This window comes from Leucopleurus acutus (assembly GCF_964270905.1).
Source record: "Leucopleurus acutus genome assembly, chromosome: 1".
Lineage (NCBI taxonomy): Eukaryota > Metazoa > Chordata > Mammalia > Artiodactyla > Delphinidae > Leucopleurus > Leucopleurus acutus.
The window spans coordinates 145,285,474-145,309,072 of record NC_139142.1 but is presented as its reverse complement, the minus strand read 5'-3'; the positions used below and the strand labels follow the sequence as shown (position 1 = coordinate 145,309,072).

The 23,599-nt window shown below is 37.4% G+C and overlaps 1 protein-coding gene across 2 annotated transcripts in view; it reads left to right on the top strand.

Annotated features, from left to right (window-relative positions):
* The window catches only part of UBE2Q2 (ubiquitin conjugating enzyme E2 Q2), a 71,892-nt gene that overhangs the window by 21,549 nt on the left and 26,744 nt on the right, over positions 1-23,599 (top strand). For both annotated transcript variants that reach the window (XM_082836036.1, XM_082836035.1), the window contains 5 exons: positions 1,016-1,072; positions 3,911-4,051; positions 6,839-6,923; positions 8,267-8,327; positions 9,081-9,171. In XM_082836036.1, coding sequence (XP_082692162.1) covers positions 1,016-1,072; positions 3,911-4,051; positions 6,839-6,923; positions 8,267-8,327; positions 9,081-9,171 — 435 coding nt within the window. The remainder of the gene's footprint in view (positions 1-1,015; positions 1,073-3,910; positions 4,052-6,838; positions 6,924-8,266; positions 8,328-9,080; positions 9,172-23,599) is intronic.

The window sequence follows — 23,599 nt, the reverse complement described above, 5'->3', positions numbered from 1 at the left end:
AGTCTTCTGTGCTATGGCCTCCCCTTTCTGGTTTTGCACACCTGTGCTCTGCCTGTGGCACGTGAATGGGGACGTGCTGGCAGGTGGACTTTTACAACTCCTGAGTAAAAGGGAGAGATAAATCTGTTAAGAAATTTTGCTGCTGCATTGAGTTACATTAAAAAATTGTCTTTTCTCTCTGGTTCTGACACACTAAGAGGCCAGCAAGGTTGGCGTCCTATATGAGTGTGATCCTTACCAGCTGTAGTTGGAACAAATACAGCAAGAATTTCTAGGGGAAAAAAATCCTACTAAATTTTTATATATTGTGTCGTAGAGAACTGTGCTGTGGTCCAGGAAGCTTGTCTTTATGAACTCTGACAAAACTAGGTATGAAGGCCCTTCTTGAAACCTCGTCAGATTCGTTGTGAATGAGTGTTAAATTGTGTCTTATACAGAAATATTGTGGTAAATGACATGTTGTTTAAAAAAAAAAAAAGAAAAATAGCTCCTTAGTGAAATGGTGATCACTTTGTAACCTTTAGTTTTGTACAGTGTCTATGCCTGTGTAACACATTTGACCTTTTAAAATGTAAGCCAGTAGAATTTATGGAAAGAGTCAGGCTTTTCAAAGCTAAAAAGGTAGATATTTTAAGAAACCCATCGTCTGGGGTATTTTAAACAAAAGAAGCCATTAGCCTTATACACGTAGCTATATGTGTAAAATGTTTTCTGACTTTAAATTAGAATATGTTTAAATTTTTTTTCTGTTTTGCTTTATATTTGACTAATTGCCTTTCTTAATTTCTAAGGCATCTATTAAGTTGAATTTTTCAAAATTGCTTCTTCTTAAAAAGCTGATACATATTATTTGTCAAATCAAAGCTGAATTTAAAAGTAAATGTTTCAACTTTAATAAGCTCTTAGTGGAACTGCAGTGACAGATGATTGATACTTTGTCCCTAAAATCTTCTGAAGTACTCAGTGTTTGCTTACTTATTCTGTGTAGTCCTGGCAAACTCTTTTCTCTTTGCAGAATGGGACAGCAGAAGAAGTGACTTCAGAAGAGGAGGAAGAGGAAGAGATGGCTGAAGTAGGTATTTTATATAAGAATAACATTTCATAACCATCTTCACTTTTGAACATTTTATTAATTTTCTAATCTCCTTTATAAACCATTGTTAATGTGGAATAATGAGAAGCACATTGAATTTGTAATTTAATACAATTTCTAAAATCTGGCTTTACCTCTAATTCATCGTATACTTTTTAGCAAATTTCTTATCTGATGTCCTTGGATTTTATTTCATGGAAAATAAGAGCTCTTAACATTTAGCACTAAAATTATATTTACATTTAATAGTAATCAGTACTTAACCTGATTTGGTTTAAGAATAGGAACTACGAAGTTTCAGAATTTTTGTGTTTGAATAAAAGGAGAATTTGACCACATTTCAGTGACTATTCACTAGAAGTAATGAAAACTATCTCATGTTGAAAAATCATCTAAGAATATCAAAGAGGAAATTCCAAAGACACTGAGCTTAAGTCAGTTTAGTTGCCAGCCATTGATAAAATTTTAGACGTTTTCAGGCTCTGAGTCTTTGCATTTAAATTCAAACTTCATAATGAAGAATCTGTGTCTCTACATTGACCTGATACAAGGGATTTGAGTTCCACAGTCTTGGTTTTAAAACATTTTTCTGTTTGGATCTTAGAATTAATTTAGGTTATTACCTTAAATCTAAAATACACTTCTTAGAATGCGTTAGAACTAAAGTAGTTGTTGGTTTGTTTTGTGAGTCTGGAAGTAAAATAGTTCTTAACATTGTCCAGTTAGAATGATTTTTGGGGGATAGATATTTTTTTTTAATGTTTTCATGCAGTTTAACTTAGGAATAAACTGCAAGAAAACATTAAACTGGGACTTCCCTGGTGGTACAGTGGTTAGGAATCTGCCCTCCATTGCAGGGGGACGTGGGTTCGAGCCCTGGTCTGGGAAGGTCTCACATGCCGCAGGGCAGCTAAGCCCGTGTGCCACACATACTGAACCTGCTCTCTAGAGCCCGTGAGCCACAACTGCTGAGCCCACGTGCCACAACTACTGAAGCCCGCACACCTAGAGCCCGTGCTTTGCAACAAGAGAAGCCACAACAATGAGAAGCCTGTGCACCTCAACGTAGAGTAGCCCCACTTGCTGCAACTAGAGAAAGCCCGTGCACAGCAACAAAGACCCAACACAGCCAAAAATAAATAAAAAAGAAAAAAAGAAAAATTAAACCTTTACCATGGGTCCAATGTACAATAAAGTAGACATTGTACTCAAAGAGTTTATGTACCTTTCTTTTTTCCCCTCACAAGATAATATGAAGAAAGGACAGCAGCATTTAGGGAAATCTAGAAAGGTGGGATGGACTTTGGAGATGTCAAATTAGGATAGGTGAAAAGATATCCTAGGCAACTAAAATAATGTGGTAAAAAGGCCCAGAACAACCCTGGGCATGGTGTGTTTGGGTGCATTGGATGCTGTCCTTTTGGGAGAAGGACATTGCTGTATTGGAGTCTTGGAAAGCAAGTTTGGCTAGAAAAGGCAGATGGCTAAGTCTTGAATTAGAGACAAATATGTTTATATTTGGTATGATTGTTGGTAAGGCCTTAAGCAGAGAATAGTGTACAGTGAATATTGTTTTGTAAAGATGATAATGATGAATTCTGTGTTGATTAATACTCAAGTGGAGAAATTTTGTGGATTAGAACATGACTGAGGTTGAAGTTGGAGGAGGAGGAGGAGGTACAGGCCAAGGGTATTTGTGAGAACTCTGAAGAAAACAAGTGTAGGACGGAAAATTGTAGCTGAAAGGTGCAAACCAGGGGGAGGGAGCTCCATGAAGCATGCAGTCATAGACACGGTATGAATAAGAAAGGAATGTAATAGGAGCTGAAGAGATGGCAGTCCAAGAAAAAGACCATTGAGTCTGGACGAAAGTGGTCTAAATTATTAACCTGGTCTAGAAATCACAGTGAATTAGTCTGCTTGATAAAGTGGAGATAAAGTATAAACTACTTCTTTAGAGATTTTGATGATTGAGGTAAAGTTAGAAGAAAGGTAATAGAAAAAGGTTAGGATTTATTATACAAATCTATGCAGAATTTTTAAATTTGTAAGAGCTGATGCTAAGGGAAGGGAGGGAGAAGAATGTTGTAGTGATTAAAGATGTTGGCTTAGCGATACTCAAATTCTTTTTCTAACTTTTTTCCTAATTATAAAAATCAATAGGTGCTCACTACAGAAAACTTGGAAAAGGAAAAGCACTAAATGTCTCTATTGATAATTATTAGTATTTCAGTATGTGTCCTCCTATTCTTTTTTTCTGTGCTTATTTTGGCATAACTAAGATTCTATATATTCATTTTTGTATTCTGTGTTTTTCATTTCATTATTGATACAGAAGAAACCATTATGCTGTGTTGGCATTTTAATGGTCTTCCGGTATTCCATTGAATTAAGTTAACTGTTCTGATATTTTGCACATGAAGATTTTGTTTTTGTGGTTATAAAGTTGAAATAGGCATCTTTATGCCTAAATCTGTGTTCACATTTTAGACTAATTTCTAAACTGAATCTAATAGATTTCTAGAAGTCGAGTTATGGTTCTTGGTACCTCATGCTAAACTGTTGCAAAAGTTCCCTTTAATAGGAGATTTAAAGCAATTTAAGATGGCTCATTTGGTAGTAGTTATGGCTTTGTAAAACTATTAAATATGCTTTACTCAGATTCTAGCTTTAAAGTATAGTATATAAAAGGAGAGAACCTTTTGAATGGAATGTGAAGGCTTTTTTAGGATACATGTATTCTCTTTGTTCTCTGAGTCAGGAATAATTTAGCTTTTGACATGAGCTTGAATAAGCTAAATTTTTAAATTTTTTTAGGATATAGAAGACTTAGATCATTATGAAATGAAGGAAGAAGAGCCTATTAGTGGGAAAAAGTCAGAGGATGAAGGAATTGAAAAAGAAAATTTGGCAATATTAGAGAAAATTAGGAAGACTCAAAGGCAAGACCATCTAAATGTAAGTATGTGTAAATGTATAGAACCTGGACTTTTGTGGTTAAGTAATTACGGTTGACCCTTGAACAATGCTGGGGTTAGGGGTGCTGACCTTGCACCGAAATCCACGTATAGCTTTACAGCCAGCCTTCCATATCCACGGTTCCACATCCGAGGATTCAACTAACTGCAGATTGTGTAGTACGTATTGAAAAAATCTGCATGTAAGTGGATCCACGCAGTTCAAACCTGTGTTGTTCAAGAGTCAGCTGTATAGGAATAATATAAATACAGGGCAATTCAATAAGATACCAATCAAAGCCACCCCCCTCCATCCCTGCCTTGGTTGTAGATTCAGCCATATGTTTTGTTGCCCTAGTTTCCCACCCCCCCCCCACAACATTTCTCATCTATTGATAGGCACTTTCTACCCCGTTCATCTGAAATCATTCACTTTCCAACTTGTTTATCCTGTTTTCTCTCCTTACCTTTCTCCTGTGGGATGTGCAAATTTAAATTCAGTCTCTCGTACAAAGTATAATTCAAATTCTTTCTTCTTCATGAAGCTGCCATCTGGTTTGTCCTGCCCTGACTGAACCAAAAGTAATTTTTTCTTGTGACTTAACATCTTTTATGTGAAGCAGCATGGTGACAAACACAGCTGTGTGGCTTCATTTTCCTCAATTCTATAATGTGGACATTATGTACCATTTAGATGATTCCTGTAAATAATAAATGAGAACGATGTATATAAAATGCCCAGAGTAGGGAAATATCAAACGAAAGTCTAGCTATCCATCTCAATACTTATTATTTACTTACTGCCTTTGTTTTAGAGCTATTTATCAAACCCATGAAATCTGAGAACCAGTTCTTTTGTCCTGAGCATAGGTTCTCAAACACAGGGAATGAATTGTTATGCAAGGAGATGACAAGTGTTGTAAACAGGTAGATTACTCTCACTTCTTCAGTCCTATTTACTGTATTAATGTAATTGGCAAATCTTTCTTTAGAGAGCAAAGAAATTTAGCCAAGTCCTTATCTTGATTATTTTTTTAAAAAAAAGCTTGTAGTATCTAAGTTAAAGATATTTACGATACTTTCTGTATCTTGTGATTGCTTCCAGTTTGTGTGTTATAGTCAAAACAACTACAAATTATTGAACACTATCACATGACAAACTAAGCAAAGTCTTTTAACGTTTATATGCCTTTCCATTTGATTTCTTTTGTAAACCTGATTTTCTACCCCACCTCAAAGTGTAGTGCAACTTTTGAAGGTGCAACATTTAAAATTTTACAAGGTCAGGTTTTTTTAATTCAGAAGACATTCTAAATGTTTTTGTCTTACGATAAATAGTTCCATTCATATTCAGTCTTAGGATAAGATACTGGTGCATTTTCATCTTCAGAGAAGGTGGAACACTGAAAAGAACTGAAACCAGTTGCATATATGTGGACATGTTGTTTCTCAATTTCTTAATATGTAAACTAGATTGTTAGTATAAGATTCTTATAGTCTGATTAAGGGACCTGCTTTAGTTAATGTATCACATTGAGGGTCTTCTAGTATTTTCAAAAATGCATGGAGCTACTACACATCTATTAGAATGCCCAAAATCTGGAACACTGAAAACACCAAATGCTGGTGAGGATGTGGAGCGACAGGAAACTTTTCTAATCGCTGATGGGAACGCAAAATGGCACAGCCACTTTAGAAGACTGTCTGACAGATTCTTTCAAAACTAAACATACTCTTACCATACAATCCAGCAATTGAGCTCCTTGGTATTTGCCTAAATGAATTGAAAAGTTATGTCCACACAAAAACCTGCACGTAGATGTTTATAGCAGCTTTGTTCATAATTGCCAAAACTTGGAAGCAGTAGGAAAATGGATAAATAAACTATAGTACATCCAGGCAGTGGAATATTAGTCCCTGCTAAAAAAAAAAAAAAAAATAATGAGCTGTCAAGGATAGGACATAGACATGGAGGAATCTTAAATCCATATTACTAGGTGAAAGAAGCCAATCTGAAAAGGCTGCAGACTGTGTTTTCAACTATATGACATTCTGAAAAAGGCAAAACTATGGAGACAGTAAAAAGATCCGTGGTTGCCAGGGGTTTTGGGGTGGGGGGTGGGATGAATAGGCGGAGCATGGAGGACTTTTAGGGCAGTGAAAATACTTTGTATGTTATTATGATGGGCGGATACTTGTCATTATCCAAATCCATAGAATGTACAGCACCAAAAGGTAAAGGTACCTTAAGGTAAATTATGGACTTCAGGAATAATGATGTGTCCAAATAGGTTGATCAGTTGTAAGAAATGTACCTCCGAAGGATGCTGATAATGAGGGAGACTATGCACTGTGGGGGGCAGCTATATGGGGAATCTCTGTACCTTCCTCTCAATTTTGCTGTGAACCTAAAACTGCCCACCCCAAATAAAATCGTAAAGAAGAAAAAAATTAATAAATTTTTTTTTAATTGATGGAATTTGAAATAGACCCTTACTAGTTCTAGGCTATTGGAGTGGCCATGGTGATCTGAACATAGGTTAGCTGTTTATTTATTTTGTTTCAGATGACAAATAGTAAATGAATCAGACCTGCCCCAAATTTATATTCCTACTGAAACTTCATGATCATTGATTTAATTGACCTTAACTTTTCTGACTTCTTAAAATGTTGAGTGGTGATCCATTTTTACGATATCATTGTAAACGTTTATTTCAGGTTCAGATACCTTAAATCTTTAGTTATTTAAATCAGTAGATCCTGGTAAACAGCAAATTTTATGTTTCAGGGTGCAGTGTCTGGGTCTGTACAAGCTTCAGATAGACTTATGAAAGAGCTCAGGGACATATACAGATCACAGAGTTATAAAACAGGTAAGGACCTCTGGATCTCTGCTGTTGTCCTTATGCCCTTTTAAATTTTCAGATAGTAACTTCATTTCTTATAGTATAACTGGACAGAAACAGAAATGTTTATTAACTTTATTTTAGGAATGTGAAACACAAATTTAATCAAGTTACCAAAAGACGGGGTAAAATAGGATGAGTTCACTTGTTTGGATTTTTAAAAATGTTTTTATGGACACATAATTTTTTATCTTCTTGCTGATGGGGATTAACTCATGATTTTTATCTTCTGGGAAAGGTACAAGAAATATATGCTTTGGAAAATAAATGAGTATATGTTTATTGTATGAACAGAGAACTGTTGTCAAGTTGATTTTTATGTTCTTTTTTCCTTTTTTTGAAAACAACATAATCAACTCTTATTGTAGTTAATGGTATTACTTTTAAAAATTTATAGTTAGACTTAAGAGTTCTTTCTTACCCAATAAGGCTTAAATATTATGGAATCTCTCTAACTGAAATAAAATTCCCTCAGATTATTGCAGAGAGTCTAACAGTATTGAATAAGAGAAAGAGCCAAACTTTAGTTTGTTTGAAAAGGTAGCATTATGATCCATTAAGAATTTTTCGGAGTGATCAAGTCTAAATCATTAGAGCTTACTTAAAAACAAACAAGCAAAAAAACCCCCCTACTTTATAGAGTCCAAGATAAGTCAAATTTGTTTCTGAGGTTGTTAGAAGTTTTGGTGTCCTAACAGTTCCTCTTATAAGAAATCTAAAAGTTTGTGTGTAGAAACATAATAAAGTTAAATATTTGAATACTGGTTTACCTTAAAATGTTCAGTCATCACTTGTTTGTTACTGCATTATTTGTAGTAGCAAAAAATTAATAACCAGCTATATGGTGGAATTAAGTTATGGCTTATCCATAAAATAAATTACTACAGTTATTAAAAAGATTGACAATAAATTTTTATATTCTAATGGAAAGATGTCCCAAAAAGTTGAAGAAAGATTATAAAACTGTATGTAGAGGGATTCCATTTTAATAGAACTGTTTGCATATATGCATAGGAGAAAAGTCTTTTAAGTACATATGATTTTGCATAAGCTCTTTTTTCCTCTTACAATTAATGGTAAACAGTTTTTCAACCCCAAAAATCCTCTTCATTGATGGCTTTAGTTGTTCATCTGTTAACGGTATAAGATACTCAGCTCCAGCACCAAAATATTTATAATGCAGCTTAGTTGTTCCATGTTTTAATGGCAAAATTCGTAGCTTTTGTTGGCTATTTAGTGTATATATTTACACCAGAGCAATAGTTATAAGATCAAATGAAGAGTAACTAACATGCCCTATACCTTTACAGGGATTTATTCAGTGGAACTCATAAATGACAGTTTATATGACTGGCATGTTAAACTGCAGAAGTAAGTGCTTTTTTATGCTAATCCACTCTTTTTAATGGTAGACTATCACAGTGGAGATTTTTTTCCCCCTTAATTTGATACCTATTTACTGTGGCTTTTACTTACTGTTTCTGTAGAAATAGTTCTTAAGTTGTTAAAATGAGTTGTTTCTTGGGCTTAATAAGTAAAGTGAGAAAGAAGGAGGAGAAAAAGAAGAGCCAGCTGTGGGAAAAAGTGTTTCATGGAGTTAATGAGACAATTAGGAACTATACAAACAAAAGTGTATAAATAACTTGATGAGATTGACTGTGACAACCAGTTTATATTTGAAATAAGAAATTTGAGTAGGGCCTGAATATATAGAACAGTTGTAGACAAATTTAGATTTTTTTAGTGATTTCACTTTTTCTGGTCTTGTCCATGGTAAATTTCTCTCCTTGAACCCCTTGTCTAATAATACAGTTTGAGAGAAGCAGACTTTCTTGAGAAGATTATGTACATATGACCCTTTCCTTTAGAATAACTGCTAACTTTGCATGCCCTTAGGAGAGTAGGTGTAGAATACTGTGATCTCTTTTTGGACATTTAATCCCAAGGCGTTGGAGGCTATAGTTAATTTGTTTTTCCAGGAACCATAGAGCAGCTTTAGACCTTCTCTGTTTGGAATTTACCCTAGGGGCTCTGTTTTAGCTCTTGGAATGGTTCATTTTTGAGTTTAGTGAGAAAAAAAATCTGACTTTTTGTTTGAACTGTTTTTTGTTTTGTAATTCTTAGGGTTGATCCTGATAGTCCTTTGCACAGTGATCTTCAGATCTTAAAAGAAAAAGAAGGCATAGAATATATTTTGCTTAACTTCTCTTTTAAGGTAAGAAAATTGTAAGGGGACTCCATATGCTTCTAATGGCAACGTATATTTGTACAATTGCTTTGGAAAACCATTTGGTATAACTTGGTAAAGTAGAAGATACTCATATCCTGTGGTCCAGGAATTCTCCTCCTAGATATATAACCTGCAAGAAATGAGTACTTAGATGCACCAGGAGACAAACACAAGAATGTTCAAAGCAGCATTGTTTATAATAGCCTCAAATAAAAATAACCCAAGTGTCTGTTCCAATAGAATGGAGCACTGTGGTATTCATAAAACGGAATAGAGCTATGTGCAACAAGATAGATGAATCTTAAACACAGTGTTGAGCAAAAGAAACCATATTCCCAAAACATGTTTTGTACCATTTCATTAGTACAGCTCAAAAATAGGTAAAACTGAATTATATTAAGCATGCCTTCTCATCGGAGGCAGTATTCCCCCGAATGGGGTGAAAATTGGTCCTTGGAGTGAAAAAGTCTTAAATATTACAATAGTCTGTAGCGCTTCAAAGGGCCACAATACATAAATAGATACACAGTATGTCTGTGGTATTAAAAGTTTTGTCGGGGAGCAGGACGGGGAGGAGTTAGGAAAAAATTATTCTAAAAAGGCTTCTTAGTGGAACAAAAATGAGAAATATTTATGGATTCATACTTGGGCAATAAAACTATCAAGAGAAACGAAGATGTGATTACCATACAGTTTAGGATAGCAAGTACATCTAGCTAAGCAGGGAGGGAGTTGTGAGCTGAAAGGGACACATGGGGGCTTCTTGTTTATTGACTGTAGTCTGTTTCTTGACCAGGGTGGTAGTTGCATGGATACTATTTCATGCTAGTTTGTAATGGTGTACCTTTATATTTTATGCACTTTTCTAAATTTATGTGTTATATTTGTTTTTAAAAGATGCTAAAAAATCAAGGTTAAAGCAATGGAATCTAGGTAAAATGTAGTGGTTTTAAATCTTTGTTTAAAAAAAGTAGGAAGTGTTTCTAAGGGGTTATATTTTAATTATTTGGAGCTTCTTTTTGACCTGTTCTTTGAAATTGAGAAAAAATTGTGTAACAGTTGTCTTGCAGGTAAACTTTTTTTTTTCCCCCCATTTCAGTTAGGTGGACTTCAATGCACTAGGTGCTATAGAAGGCTTGAGGACATGGGGCATCTAAATAATCCCTGTTCTTCAAGAGCCTGTAGTCTTTCTGGGGAGAAATCTGTGAGGGAAACTGTAGGGCTTTGGAGATCATGATGAAGAGTCTGGGAGCTTACCTTAATGCAGTAAAAAGCCAACAGAGGTTTTTAGGCAGGGGCATGATTGATCTGTTAGGCTTTTTATTTTATTTTTAAAAAAGAATTAGTATGCCTTCAGCATCAGAGTAGATAGGATAGAGTAGATTTCTGGGAGACTAGTTGGGGACTTTGATTTTAATCTGAGCAAAGAGCAATGAAGGTTGGTAGTGGTAGGAATAGGTGAGAATAGATGGATATGAGATGTTTTGAAGGAAGAAAACAAAAGACATGAAAGGATACTTTTATACTTGCAAAAAGGGTAATTTTCTGAAAGCTGCTTACTTAGCTTTTGTGTGTGTGTATTCTTGTTTGGGCTTATATCCTCATTTATGATTGAACTTTCTTCAAATAGCCCAAATGTCAAATGTCATTGTTTTCCCACAGCTTTGTTATTGTAGAAATTATTGTGGCTATCAACTGGGTTGTCTTCCTAGAGAGTGAATCTGGTATATATTTACTGAAATTGCTAGTGACTGTATTTTTACTGATGCATATGGTGAAGAAAAACCCTAAGAATGTATCTTTTTAAAAAATACATGCAAAATATTTTTAACCTGAAATCTAAGCAGTCATATTAAATCATATTCCCATAGGCCCAACACCAAGCTTAAGAAATAGAACCTTATCAATATCTTTGAAGACTGATGTGGGCCCCTCCCCTCTTACTTCGTCTTTCAGAGATATCTTTTAAGGGAATCTGAAATCTTGACCAGGAAACTGAAGGTCTTGTGACTGCAGATAGCGTTTTCATTATATTTTCCTGCTTTAGGTAGAACTTCAGGGAGGGGATAATCTGGGAGGTAAATGGCTGAAATTCTGTTGGATTTGTTTCTGAACCATGGTTCCTGATATCAGAAAGAAGGGCCTTTGCTAGGGTTGAAGTATTTCTTGAGAGGCCTGGGAAGAATGTGATTGCCTTGAGCTAACTGACCTTACTAAGAGGATCTTAAACTCAATTGCCAAGTTACTAGTATCGGGATTCATAGACTTTGGAGGATTAGCAAGTATGACTCAGAAAGAAGGAGTCACAGAAGGAGCATGAACAGTATTTAGGGCCTTGGATGGCCATGGTGACAACTTGAGGGTCATAAAGAGTAAGAAAATGAAACTTGAGATGTAACATGACACAAGGATGGGGAAGGGGAAGGGGTAGGAGGGAATGGGACCTGTTAGATTTGTCAGCAACTTGGTAAGGAAGTGGTGGTCTGGCTTTTCAGGCCACATCTGATCTACTGAGTTGAATTTTGAGGTTGTACTTTAAGAAGGGTTTATTTAGACAAATCTGGGTTTATTTAGAGAATAGTAGCAAGGATTAGAAAGATTCCATACCATGTCCTAAGATAGCAGGTGAAATTATAGATTTGGAGAGGAGAACATGGGGGTTCCTGATACCTTGTCTTCAACTATTTGAAGGGCTGTATGTGTATAAATATTAGTTTGATTAGTTTTTGATGAACACAAGCCATGACAATAGAATTAGTAAGTCAAACTGTAAAGAGACAATTTTCAATTCAATATAAGGAGGTGATGTATAACTATTTAGAGCCATCTGATGATGGCTCTAGTCTTTTAAAAATAGATTGTGCCTCATGGCTGAGAATAGCTTGGAAGCCCAAGATGTTGATTTGGAAATCGGATAACTTTATGACATCCTTGTAAAACCTGAGGTTCTTAGTTTCTGAGTTAGTATACCACAATAGCTCGCATATCTTTTTTTTTTTTTTTTGGCCACACTGCACGGCTTGTGGGATCTTAGTTCCTTGCAGGATCTTAGTTCCCTAACCAGGGACTGAACCCGGACCCTTGGCAGTGAAAGCGTAGAGTCCTAACCACTGGACCACCAGGGAATTCCCTCTTGCATATCTATTTAAACAGAAACCTTCCTCCACCCCACCCACCAATGCCTGTAAACAACCCCCCCACAACCCCATGCCTTTTTATTTCTGTAAAATCTTGATTACTGAGTTCCAAGGTACAGAGTTTATGGAATAGAATCCTTGTGTTTTGATGTAGAATAGTTAATCTGAAGGATTACTTAAAATGAAGGGAGTTCTCACTGTCACATAATCAATTAAAAGAGGTTTTGGGGCTTCCCTGGTGGCACAGTGGTTAAGAATCCGCCTGCCAATGCAGGGGACACGGGTTCGAGCCCTGGTCTGGGAAGATCCCACATGCCGTGGAGCAACAAAGCCTGTGTGCCATAACTACCGAGCCTGTGCTCTAGAGCCCGTGAGCCACAACGACTGAAGCCCGCGTGCCTAGAGCCCGTGCTACGCAACAAGAGAAGCCAATGCAATGAGAAGCCTGCGCACTGCAACCAAGAGTAGCCCCCCCGCTCGCTGCAACTAGGGAAAGCCCGCATGCAGCAATGAAGACCCAATGTAGCCAAAAATAAATAAATTTATATATATAAAAACAAGGTGTTGTAGTCACTCATTTGGGATCACATATTTAAAGATCTGAAATATAGAAAATTAAATGAAGTTGTACTTTACCAAGCTTTGCATCTATGCCTTTCTTTATCTGTTAAGTTGTAGATAAAAGGTAAGCTACTTATTTGGAAGTAGATTGTAATAACTGTCATTAAGCTAGTTTCTTGTGTGGGTAGATTTCTTCTTTTTCTGCCTTGCAGTAGATAGCTAAGATTATCTGTTTTAGCCGTCAGAACTGTGCTTTTTTATCTCCCTCTCCTATTAGGATTGAATTTACATAGTTTACATGTTCCTCAGAATCTTACTTGAGGATGGGTAGTAAGGTACTGGAATTATCCTGGTTATTTTTCCAGTTAAAACTGTAGTTTTGTGTTCCTTAGAAATAACTGGATGAAACAAATGTTTTAGCTCTTTTACTTGCAAATTGATTTTATAAGAGGTGTTAGTTTCTTCTCATTTATTTGAACACAGAAATCAGAAGTAATTTCTCTTAGACTTCCTGACATATCTTCATGGAGGCAGTATGCTCTTTACTCTGCTCCTCTGTTGTAGGAAAGTGAGGCGTAGCCTTCTTGGCCTCCTGACCACTAGAGACTGACCTCTAACACTCTTGGCCACTTCAGCTACCATCTTTACTTCAGTTCATTGAGAGAAAAAGTTTTATTCTTTTGGAAACCTCAGTTTCCAGGACTGAAAATTTGAAACAGAGAATTGTGCAGCCAGAGAGTTAGCTGAGGTTCTGTTCTCTCATCTTGCCATTATATATTTTTATCAGGTCTGATGATCGTTGTCAGATTAATTGGAGCAATTATCTATTTGCATTTAATGTTGGTATTGCTATTCGGGTTTAAATCTGTCTCATTTACTTGTCCTTGCTCCATGCTTTTTTCCCCCACATTCTTTTGGATTTTTTTTTTTTTTTTTTTTTTATTACTCCAGTTTCCCACCTCTGTTAGCTTGGTGCTTATCATCCTTTACTCTGATTTACTACCTTACAATTATAATACATATCCTTAGCTTGTCAAAGTATAATATAAATTTGTTAATTTGTGTTTTTCCTTTTCCTTGTCAAGGCAAAGACCTTAGAACATGTACACCCTGCCAAATACGTGCTGTTGTTGTCATGCATTTAGTTCTATATTTATCTAAAACCTTATACATTATTGTTACATAATTCATCAGTATTCATTTGGATCTTTGTACATATTAGCTCTTTTCATGGTCTTTATTCTCCAGGTTTCCATCTAGGATCTTCTTTCTCTTGCGTGAAGAATATCCTTTTTTGTTTCCTTCAGTGTGGGTCTGCTTATAGGAAAATATCTTTATTTGGACTTCACTTTTGGAAAGTATTTTTTTTATATATATAATTTTCAGTACCCTAAATTTTCTTCTTTTAAGAGGTGAATTTTATTTATTTATGTGTTTATTTTTGGCTGTGTTGGGTCTTCGTTTCTGTGCGAGGGCTTTCTCTAGTTGCGGCAAGTGGGGGCCACTCTTCATCGCGGTGCGCGGGCCTCTCACTCTCCCGGCCTCTCTTGTTGCGGAGCACAAGCTCCAGATGCGCAGGCTCAGTAGTTGTGGCTCACGGGCCCAGTTGCTCTGTGGCATGTGGGATCTTCCCAGAACAGGGCTCGAACCCCTGTCCCCTGCATTGTCAGGCAGACTCCCAACTACTGCGCTACCAGGGAAGCCCCTGGAAAGTATTTTTATTGTGTATAGATTTTTAGTTTGGAGATTCCTTTCTTTCAGCACCTCAAAGATATCATTCCCTTATTATAGCTTCCATTGTTTCTCTTGAAGTATTTATAGTGCGTAAATCTCACGAAACCTTTAATCAGTTCTGGAAAATTTTCAGACATTATCAGGCATTATCTCTTCAAATATTGCATCTGTCCCATTCCAGGACTCTACATATATGATTAGCCTTTTCAATACATTTCCCTATGTCTTGTTTATTATCTGCATTTTCCACATTTTTCTCTCTCTTGGCTTCATTTGGGATGTTTTCTGACCTATTTTTCTAGCATACTGAATTTCTCTTCCAAGTCTCCATGGTGGTAAACTCATCCATTAAGTTATTAATTTCAGTAACTGTATTTCTAAGCTTCAGAATTCCTATATAGTTCATTTTTATAATTTTAATTTTCTGCCAAGGTTTTCAATCTTGCCTTTTCTTACACATACTCAGCATAGTTATTTTAAAATCTGTGTCTGATAACTCTCTTATTTTGACCCCTTATAGTTTTGTCTGTAGTTTGCTTCTTGTTTTCTGATCATGTTGTCTTTAAGTTTTTTTTTTGTTTTAAACATCTTTATTGAAGTATAGTTGCTTTACAATGTTGTGTTAGTTTCTGCTGTATAACAAAGTGAATCAATTATATGTATACATATATCCCCATATCCCCTCCCTCTTGTGTCTCCCTCCCACCCTCCCTATCCCACCCCTCTAGATGGTCACAAAGCACCAAGCTGATCTCCCTGTGCTATGCAGCTGCTTCCCACTAGCTAGCTATTTTACATTTGGTAGTGTATATATGTCAATGCTACTCTCTCACTTCCTGCCAGCTTACCCTTCCCCCTCCCCGTGTCCTCAAGTCCATTCTCTACGTCTGCGTCTTTATTCCTGTCCTGCCCCTAGGTTCTTCAGAACCTTTTTTTTTTTTTTTAGATTCCGTATATATGTGTTAGCATATGGTATTTGTTTTTCTCTTTCTGACTTACTTCACTCTGTATGACAGACTCTAGGTCCATCCACTTCACTACAAATAACTCAATTTCGTTTCTCGTTATGGCTGAGTAATATTCCATTGTATGTATGTGCCGCATCTTCTTTATCCATTCATCTGTCGATGGACACTTAGGTTACTTCCATGTCCTGGCTATTGTAAATAGTGCTACAGTGAACATTGTGGTACTTGACTCTCTTTGTTTTTTTAATAAATTTATTTATTTATTTATGGTTGTGTTGGGTCTTCATTGCTGTGTGCGGGCTTTCTCTGGTTGCTGCAAGCGGGGGCTACTCGTCATTGTGGTATGTGGGCTTCTCATTGTGGTGGCTTCTCTTGTTGCGTAGCACGGACTCTAGGCACGCGGGCTTCATTAGTTGTGGCACGTGGGCTCAGTAGTTGTGGCTCACAGGCTCTAGAGCGCAGGCTCAGTAGTTGGGGCACACAGGCTTAGTTGCTCCGTGGCATGTGTGATCTTCCCAGACCAGGGCTTGAACCCGTGTCCACTGCATTGGCAGGCAGCTTCTTAACCATTACGGTATCAAAGAAGCCCAACATGACTCTTTGAATTTTGGTTTTCTCAAGGTATATGCCCAGTAGTGGGATTGCTGGGTCGTATGGTTTTAGTTTTTTAAGGAACCTCCATACTGTTCTCCATAGTGGCTGTATCAATTTACATACCCACCAACAGTGGAACAGGGTTCCCTTTTCTCCACACCCTCTCCAGCATTTATTGTTTGTAGATTTTTTGTTGATAGCCATTCTGACCAGTGTGAGATGATACCTCATTGTAGTTCTGATTTATATTTCGCTAATGATTAATGATGTTGAGCATCCTTTCATGTGTTTGTTGGCAGTCTGTATATCTTCTTTGGAGAAATGTCTATTTAGGTCTTCTGCCCATTTTTGGATTGGGTTGTTTGGTTTTTTGTTACTGAGCTGCATGAGCTGCTTGTATATTTTGGAGATTAATCCTTTCTCTGTTGCTTCGTTTACAAATATCTTCTCCCATTCTGAGGGTTGTCTTTTTGTCTTGTTTATGGTTTCCTTTGCTGTGTGAAAGCTTTGAAGTTTCATTAGGTCCCATTTGTTTATTTTTGCTTTTATTTCCATTTCTCTAAGAGGTGGGTCAAAAAGGATCTTGCTGTGATGTATATCATCGAGTGTTTTGCCTATGTTTTCCTCTAAGAGTTTTATAGTGTCTGGCCTTACATTCAGGTCATTAGAGTTTATTTTTGTGTATGGTGTTAGGGAGTGTTCTAATTTCATTCTTTTACATGTAGCTGTCCAGTTTTCCCAGCACCACTTATTGAAGAGGCTGTCTTTTCTTTACTGTATATTCTTGCCTCCTTTATCAAAGATAAGGTGACCATATGTGCATGGGTTTGTCTCTGGGCTTTCTATCCTGTTCCATTGATCTGTCTTTCTGTTTTTGTGCCAGTACCATACTGTCTTGATTACTGTAGCTTTGTAGTGTAGTCTGAAGTCAGGGAGCCTGATTCCTCCTGCTCCGTTTTTCGTTCTCAAGATTGCTTTGGCTATTCGGGGTCTTTTGTGTTTCCATACAAATTGTGAAATTTTTTGTTCTAGTTCTGTGAAAAATGCCAGTGGTAGTTTGATAGGGATTGCATTGAATCTGTAGATTGCTTTGGGTAGTATAGTCATTTTCATAATGTTGATTCTTCCAATCCGAGAACATGGTATATCTCTCCATCTGTTTATATTGTCTTTAATTTCTTTCATCAGTGTCTTCATTCCTTGCATACAGGTCTTTTGTCTCGTTATGTAGTTTTATCCCTAGGTATTTTTTTGTTGTTGTTGCAGTGATAAATGCGAGTGTTTCCTTAATTTCTCTTTCAGATTTTTCATTGTCATTGTATAGAAATGCAAGAGATCTCTGTGCATTAATTTTGTATCCTGCTACTTTAACAAATTCATTGATTAGCTCTAGTAGTTTTCTGATAGCATTTTTAGGATTCTCTATGTATAGTATCATGTCATCTGCACGGTATCATGTCATCTGCAAATAGTGACAGTTTTACTTCTTTTCTTATTTGGATTCCTTTCATTTCTTTTTCTCTCTGATTGCTGTGGCTAAAACTTCCAAAAGTATGTTGAATAATAGTGGTAAGAGTGGGCAACCTTGTCTTGCTCTTAATCTTAGAGGAAATGGTTTCAGTTTTTCACCGCTGAGAACGATGTTGGCTGTGGGTTTGTCATATATGGCCTTTATTATGTTGAGGCAGGTTCCCTCTGAGCCTGCTTTCTGGAGAGTTTTTATCATACGTGGGTGTTGAATTTTGTCGAAAGCTTTTTCTACATCTATTGAGATGATCATATGGTTTTTATTCTTCAAATTGTTAATATGGTGTATCGCATTGATTGATTTGGGTATATTGAAGAATCCTTGCATTCCTGGGATAAACCACACTTTATCCTGGCGTATGATCCTTCTAATGTGCTGTTGGAGTCTGTTTGCTAGTATTTTAAAGAAGATGATGGAGATAGGAGTTTATTAATTAATTTATTTCTGTTGTGTTGGGTCTTCGTTTCTGTGCGAGGGCTTTCTCTAGTTGTGGCAAGTGGGGGCCTCTCTTCATCGCTGTGCGTGGGCCTCTCACTGTCGCGGCCTCTCTTGTTGCGGAGCACAGGCTCCAGACACGCAGGCTCAGTAGTTGTGGCTCTTGGGCCTAGTTGCTCAGCGGCATGTGGGATCTTCCCAGACCAGGGCTTGAACCCGTGTCCCCTGCATTAGCAGGCAGATTCTCAACCACTGTGCCACCAGGGAAGCCCTGTTTGCTAATATTTTGTTGAGGGTTTTTGTATCTGTGTTCCTCAGGATATTGGCCTGTAGCTTTCTTTTTTGGGACATCTTTGTCTGGTTCTGGTATCAGGGTGATGGTGGCCTCATAGAATGAGTTTGGAAGTGTTCCTCCCTTGCTGTATTTTTTATTTATTTTTATTTTTTGCGGTACGTGGGCCTCTCACTGTTGTGGCCTCTCCCATTGCCGAGCACAGGCTCCGGATGCGCAGGCTCAGCGGCCATGGCTCATGGGCCTAGCCCCTCCGCGGCATGTGGGATCTTCCTGGACCGGGGCACGAACCTGTGTCCCCTGCATCGGCAGGCGGACTCTCAACCACTGCACCACCAGGGAAGCCCCCTCTGCTGTATTTTTGAAGAGCTTGAAAAGGCTAGGTGTTAGCTCTTCTCTAAATGTTTGATAGAATTCACCTGTGAAGCCATTGGGTCCTGGGCTATTGTTTGTTGGAAGATTTTTAATCACAGTTTCAATTTCAGTGCTCATGATTGGTCTATTTATATTTTCTATTTTTTCCTGGTTCAGTCTCAGAAAGATTTGGTTTTCTAAGAATTTGTCCGTTTCTTCCAGGTTGTCCATTTTATTGGCATATAGTTGCTTGTAGTAATCTCTCACGATCCTTTGTATTTCTGCAGTGTAAGTTGTTACTTCTCGTTTTTCATTTCTAATTCTGCTGATTTGAGTCTTCTCCCTTTCTTGATGAGTCTGGCTAATGGTTTATCAATTTTGTTTATCTTCTCAATTTTGTTTATCTTCTCAATTTTGTTTATCTCAAAGAATCAATTTTGTTTATCTTCTTAATTTTGTTTATCTTCTCAATTTTGTTTATCTTCTCAAAGAATCAATTTTGTTTATCTTCTCAATTTTGTTTATCTCAAAGAATCAATTTTGTTTATCTTCTCAATTTTGTTTATCTTCTCAATTTTGTTTATCTTCTCAAAGAATCAATTTTGTTTATCTTCTCAATTTTGTTTATCTTCTCAATTTTGTTTATCTTTTAGTTTTATTGATCTTTGCTCTTGTGTCCTTTATTTCTTTTTCCTTTATTTCTGATCTACATGATTTCTTTTTGCTAACTTTGTGTTTTTTTGGTTCTTCTTTCTCTAATTGCTTTTTTTTTTTTTTTGTAAAAGGCGAAAGATTTATTCTATCTGAAGAGAAACCAGAGTATTCTAATTGCTTTAGTGTAACGTTAGTGTTGTTTATTTGAGATGTTTCTTGAGGTAGGATTGTATTGCTATAAACTTCCCTCTTAGAACTGCTTTTGCTGCATCCCATAGATTTTCAGTCATCGTGTTTTCATTGTCATTTGTCTCTAGGTATTTTTTGGTTTCCTCTTTGATTTCTTCAGTGATCTCTTGGTTATTTAGTAACGTATTGTTTAGCCTCCATGTGTTTGTGTTTTTTACAGTTGTTTTTCCTGTAATTGATATTTCATAGTGTTGTGGTTGCAAAAGATACTTGATATGATTTCAGTTTTCTGAAATTTACCAAGGCTTGATTTGTGACCCAAGATGATATCTCTTGTGGAGAATGTTCCATGAGCACTTGAGAAGAAGGTGTAGTCTGTTCTTTTTGGATGAATGTCTTATAAATATCAATTAAGTCCAGCTTGTTTAATGTGTCATTTTAAGCTTGTGTTTCCTTATTTATTTTCATTTTGGATGATCTGTTCACTGGTGAAAGTGGGGTGTTAAAGTTCCCTACTATTACTGTGTTACTCTCAATTTTCCCTTTTATGGCTGTTAGTATTTGCCTTATGTGTTGAGGTGCTCCTATTTTGGGTGCATAAATATTTACAATTGTTATATCTTCTTCTTGGATTGATCCCTTGATCATTATGTAGTATCTTTCTTTGTCTCTTGTAATAGTCTTTATTTTAAAGTCTATTTTGCCTGATATGAGAATTGCTACTCCAGCTTTCTTTTGATTTCTATTTGCATGGAATATCTTTGTCCATCCCCTCACTTTCAATCTGTTCGTGTCCCTAGGTCTGAAGTGGGTCTCTTGTAGATAGCATATATATGGGTCTTATTTTTGTATCCATTCAGCCAGTCTATGTCTTTTGGTTGGAGCATTTAATCCATTGACATTCAAGGTAATTATCGATATGTATGTTCCTATTCCCATTTTCTTAATTGTTTTGCGTTTGTTTATGTAGGGCTTTTCCTTCTCTTGTGTTTCCTGCCTAGAGAAGTTCCTTTAGCATTTGTTGTAAAGCTGGTTTGGTGGTGTTGAATTCTATTAGCTTTTGCTTGTCTGTAAAGGTTTTAGTTTCTCCGCTGAATCTGAATGAGATCCTTGCTGGGTAGAGATCCTTGCTGGGTAGAGTAATCTTGTTTGTAGGTTTTTCCCTTTCATCACTTTAAATATGTCCTGCCACTCCTTTCTGGCTTGCAGAGTTTCTGCTGAAAGATCAGCAGTTAACCTTATGGGGATTCCCTTGTATGTTATTTGTTGCTTTTCCCTTGCTGCTTTTAATATTTTTTCTTTGTATTTAATTTTTGTTAGTTTGATTAATATGTGTCTTTGTGTGTTTCTCCTTGGATATATCCTGTATGGGACTCTGCACTTCCTGGACTCGATTGACTATTTCCTTTCCCATGTTGGGGAAGTTTTCAACTATAATCTTTTCACATATTTTCTCAGTCCCTTTCTTTTTCTCTTCTTCTTCTGGGACCCCTATAATTCGAATGTTAGTATGTTAAATGTTGTCCCAGAGGTCTCTGAGACTGTCCTCAATTCTTTTCATTCTTTTTTCTTTATTCTCCTCTGCAGTAATTATTTCCACTGTTTTATCTTCCATGTCACTTATCCATTTTTCTGCCTCAGTTATTCTGCTATTGATTGCTTCTAGAGAATTTTTAAATTCGTTTATTGTGTTGTCCATCATTGTTTGTTTGCTGTTTAGTTCTTCTAGGTCCTTGTTAAACATTTCTTGTATTTTCTCCATTCTATTTCCAAGATTTTGGAACATGTTCACTCTCATTATTCTGAATTCTTTTTCAGGTAGACTACCTATTTCCTCTTCATTTGTTTGGACTGGTGGTTTTTACCGTGTTCCTCCATGTGCTGTATATTTCTCTGTCCTCTCACTTTGTTTAACTTACTGTGTTTGGGGTCTCCTTTTCACAGGCTGCAGCTTCTTAGTTCCCATTGTTTTTGGTGTCTGCCCACAGTCGGTGAGGTTGGTTGAGTGGGTTGTGTAGGCTTCCTGGTCGAGGGGACTAGTGCCTGTGTTCTGGTGGGTGGGGCTGGATCTTGTCTCTCTGGTGGGCAGTGCCGTGTGTTGGTGGGTTTTGGGGTGTATGTGAACTTAGTATGATTTTAGGCAGCCTCTCTGCTAATGGGTGAGGTTGTGTTCCTGCCTTGTTTGGCATGGGGCATACAGCACTGGAGCTTTGCTGGCCATTGCGTGGAGCTGGGTCTTAACGTTGAGGAAGTGATCTCTGGGAGAGCTCTCGCCAGTTGATATTATGGGGGGTCGGGAGGTCTCTGGTGGTCCAGTGTCCTGAACTCGGCTCTCCCACCTCAGAGGCTCAGGGCTGACACCTGGCTGGAGACCAAGACCCTGTCAGCCACATGGCTCAGAAGAAAAGGGGGGAAAAAAGAAAGAAAATTAAAATTAAAAAAAAATACATTAACATAAAAAATAATTAAAAAAGAAGAGAGCAACCAAACCAATAAACAAATCTACCTGATAACAAGAGCTAAAAACTAAACTAAGGTGAACATGAGAAACAAATCAGTTGCAGACAGCAAACCCCAAGTCTACAGTTGCTCCCAAAGTCCACTGCCTCAATTTTGGGATGATTTGTTGTCTATTCAGGTATTCCACAGATGCAGGGTACATCAAGTTGATTGTGGGGATTTAATCCAATGCTCCTGAGGCTGCACGGAGAAATTTCCCGTTCTCTTTGTTCGCACAACTCCTGCTGTTCATCTTTTGTTTTGGCCCCCCTTGTGCGGGTAGGTCGCCTTCAGGCATCTTTTGGAAAGTCTGAGGTCTTCTGCCAAGGTTCAGTACGTGTTCTGTAGACGTTGTTCCACTTGTAGAAGTATTTTTGATGTATTTGTGGGGAGGAAGGTGATCTCCATGTCTTAGTCCTCCGCCATGTTGAAGGTCCCCTCTTCTGAACTGTGGCCTGAAGAGCAAGCATATCTTCTACACCTGCTTATCAGAGGCCTTGCCATTCCATTGTAGGCATTGAAAAAATGGCTTTCCCTGGAGACTTTACAGAAGCTAGACAGACCCCTGGTTTGGGTGTACCACAGACACGCGGGCACCCAGGTCACCGAGGCCACAAGCACCGCCCAGGGTACTGACAAGCTGCAGGGCCACATTTAGCACAGGGAAGGAACCTGGAGGAGCTGCTCTTTGCATGCAGGCAACTCACGTGGAGCCTCAAGTGCAAGAAGACCAGGCCTCACATGGCTGTCTTTAAGTCTTTTATGAGTGGTTATTTTTGATGATAGATATTATATATGAAAAGGCTTAGATGCTGTTGCTCTACAGAGAAGATGTACCTTTGCCCCTGTCAGGTGCTTGGGCAGTAGCAATCCAGGATCACTGAATCCAGAAAGGCATTGAGATGATGTAAAGATTGGCTTCATTCCATCAGGGCAGTTTGTGGTTTGTCCTTCAGGGTCCCAACCTAAAGTGTTGGAGCCTAATAAAGGTCTCCCTTGGTGGACCCTGAGATCCAATTTTTATCTTCTTAGCCCTAGCTTCTTAACCTCTTATCTTCCTCTCCTGTAATTGAAAGAAAACCCAAAGGGAAAGAAAAGGCCCCACTCTCTGGGGTTCCCTTTCTCTTCCTGATCTTAGCTCTGTAATTGTACATTTTTGTCTACCTTTTCTAATTCTTAGCCAGAGGATCGATCCAAATTACCTAGTCTATCATTATTGGGATGGTTCCTTTATATAGTTCTGTTGGACATGGAACACCTTTGTGTATTTCTTTTTTATTTGAATTTTATTTTTTTTATACAGCAGGTTCTTACTAGTCATCTATTTTATACACATCAGTGTATACATGTCAATTCCAATCTCCCAATTCATCCCACAACCCCCCTCAACCCAACCCCGCCACTTTCCCCCCTTGATGTCCATACGTTTGTTCTCTACATCTGTGTCTCAACTTCTGCCATGCAAACT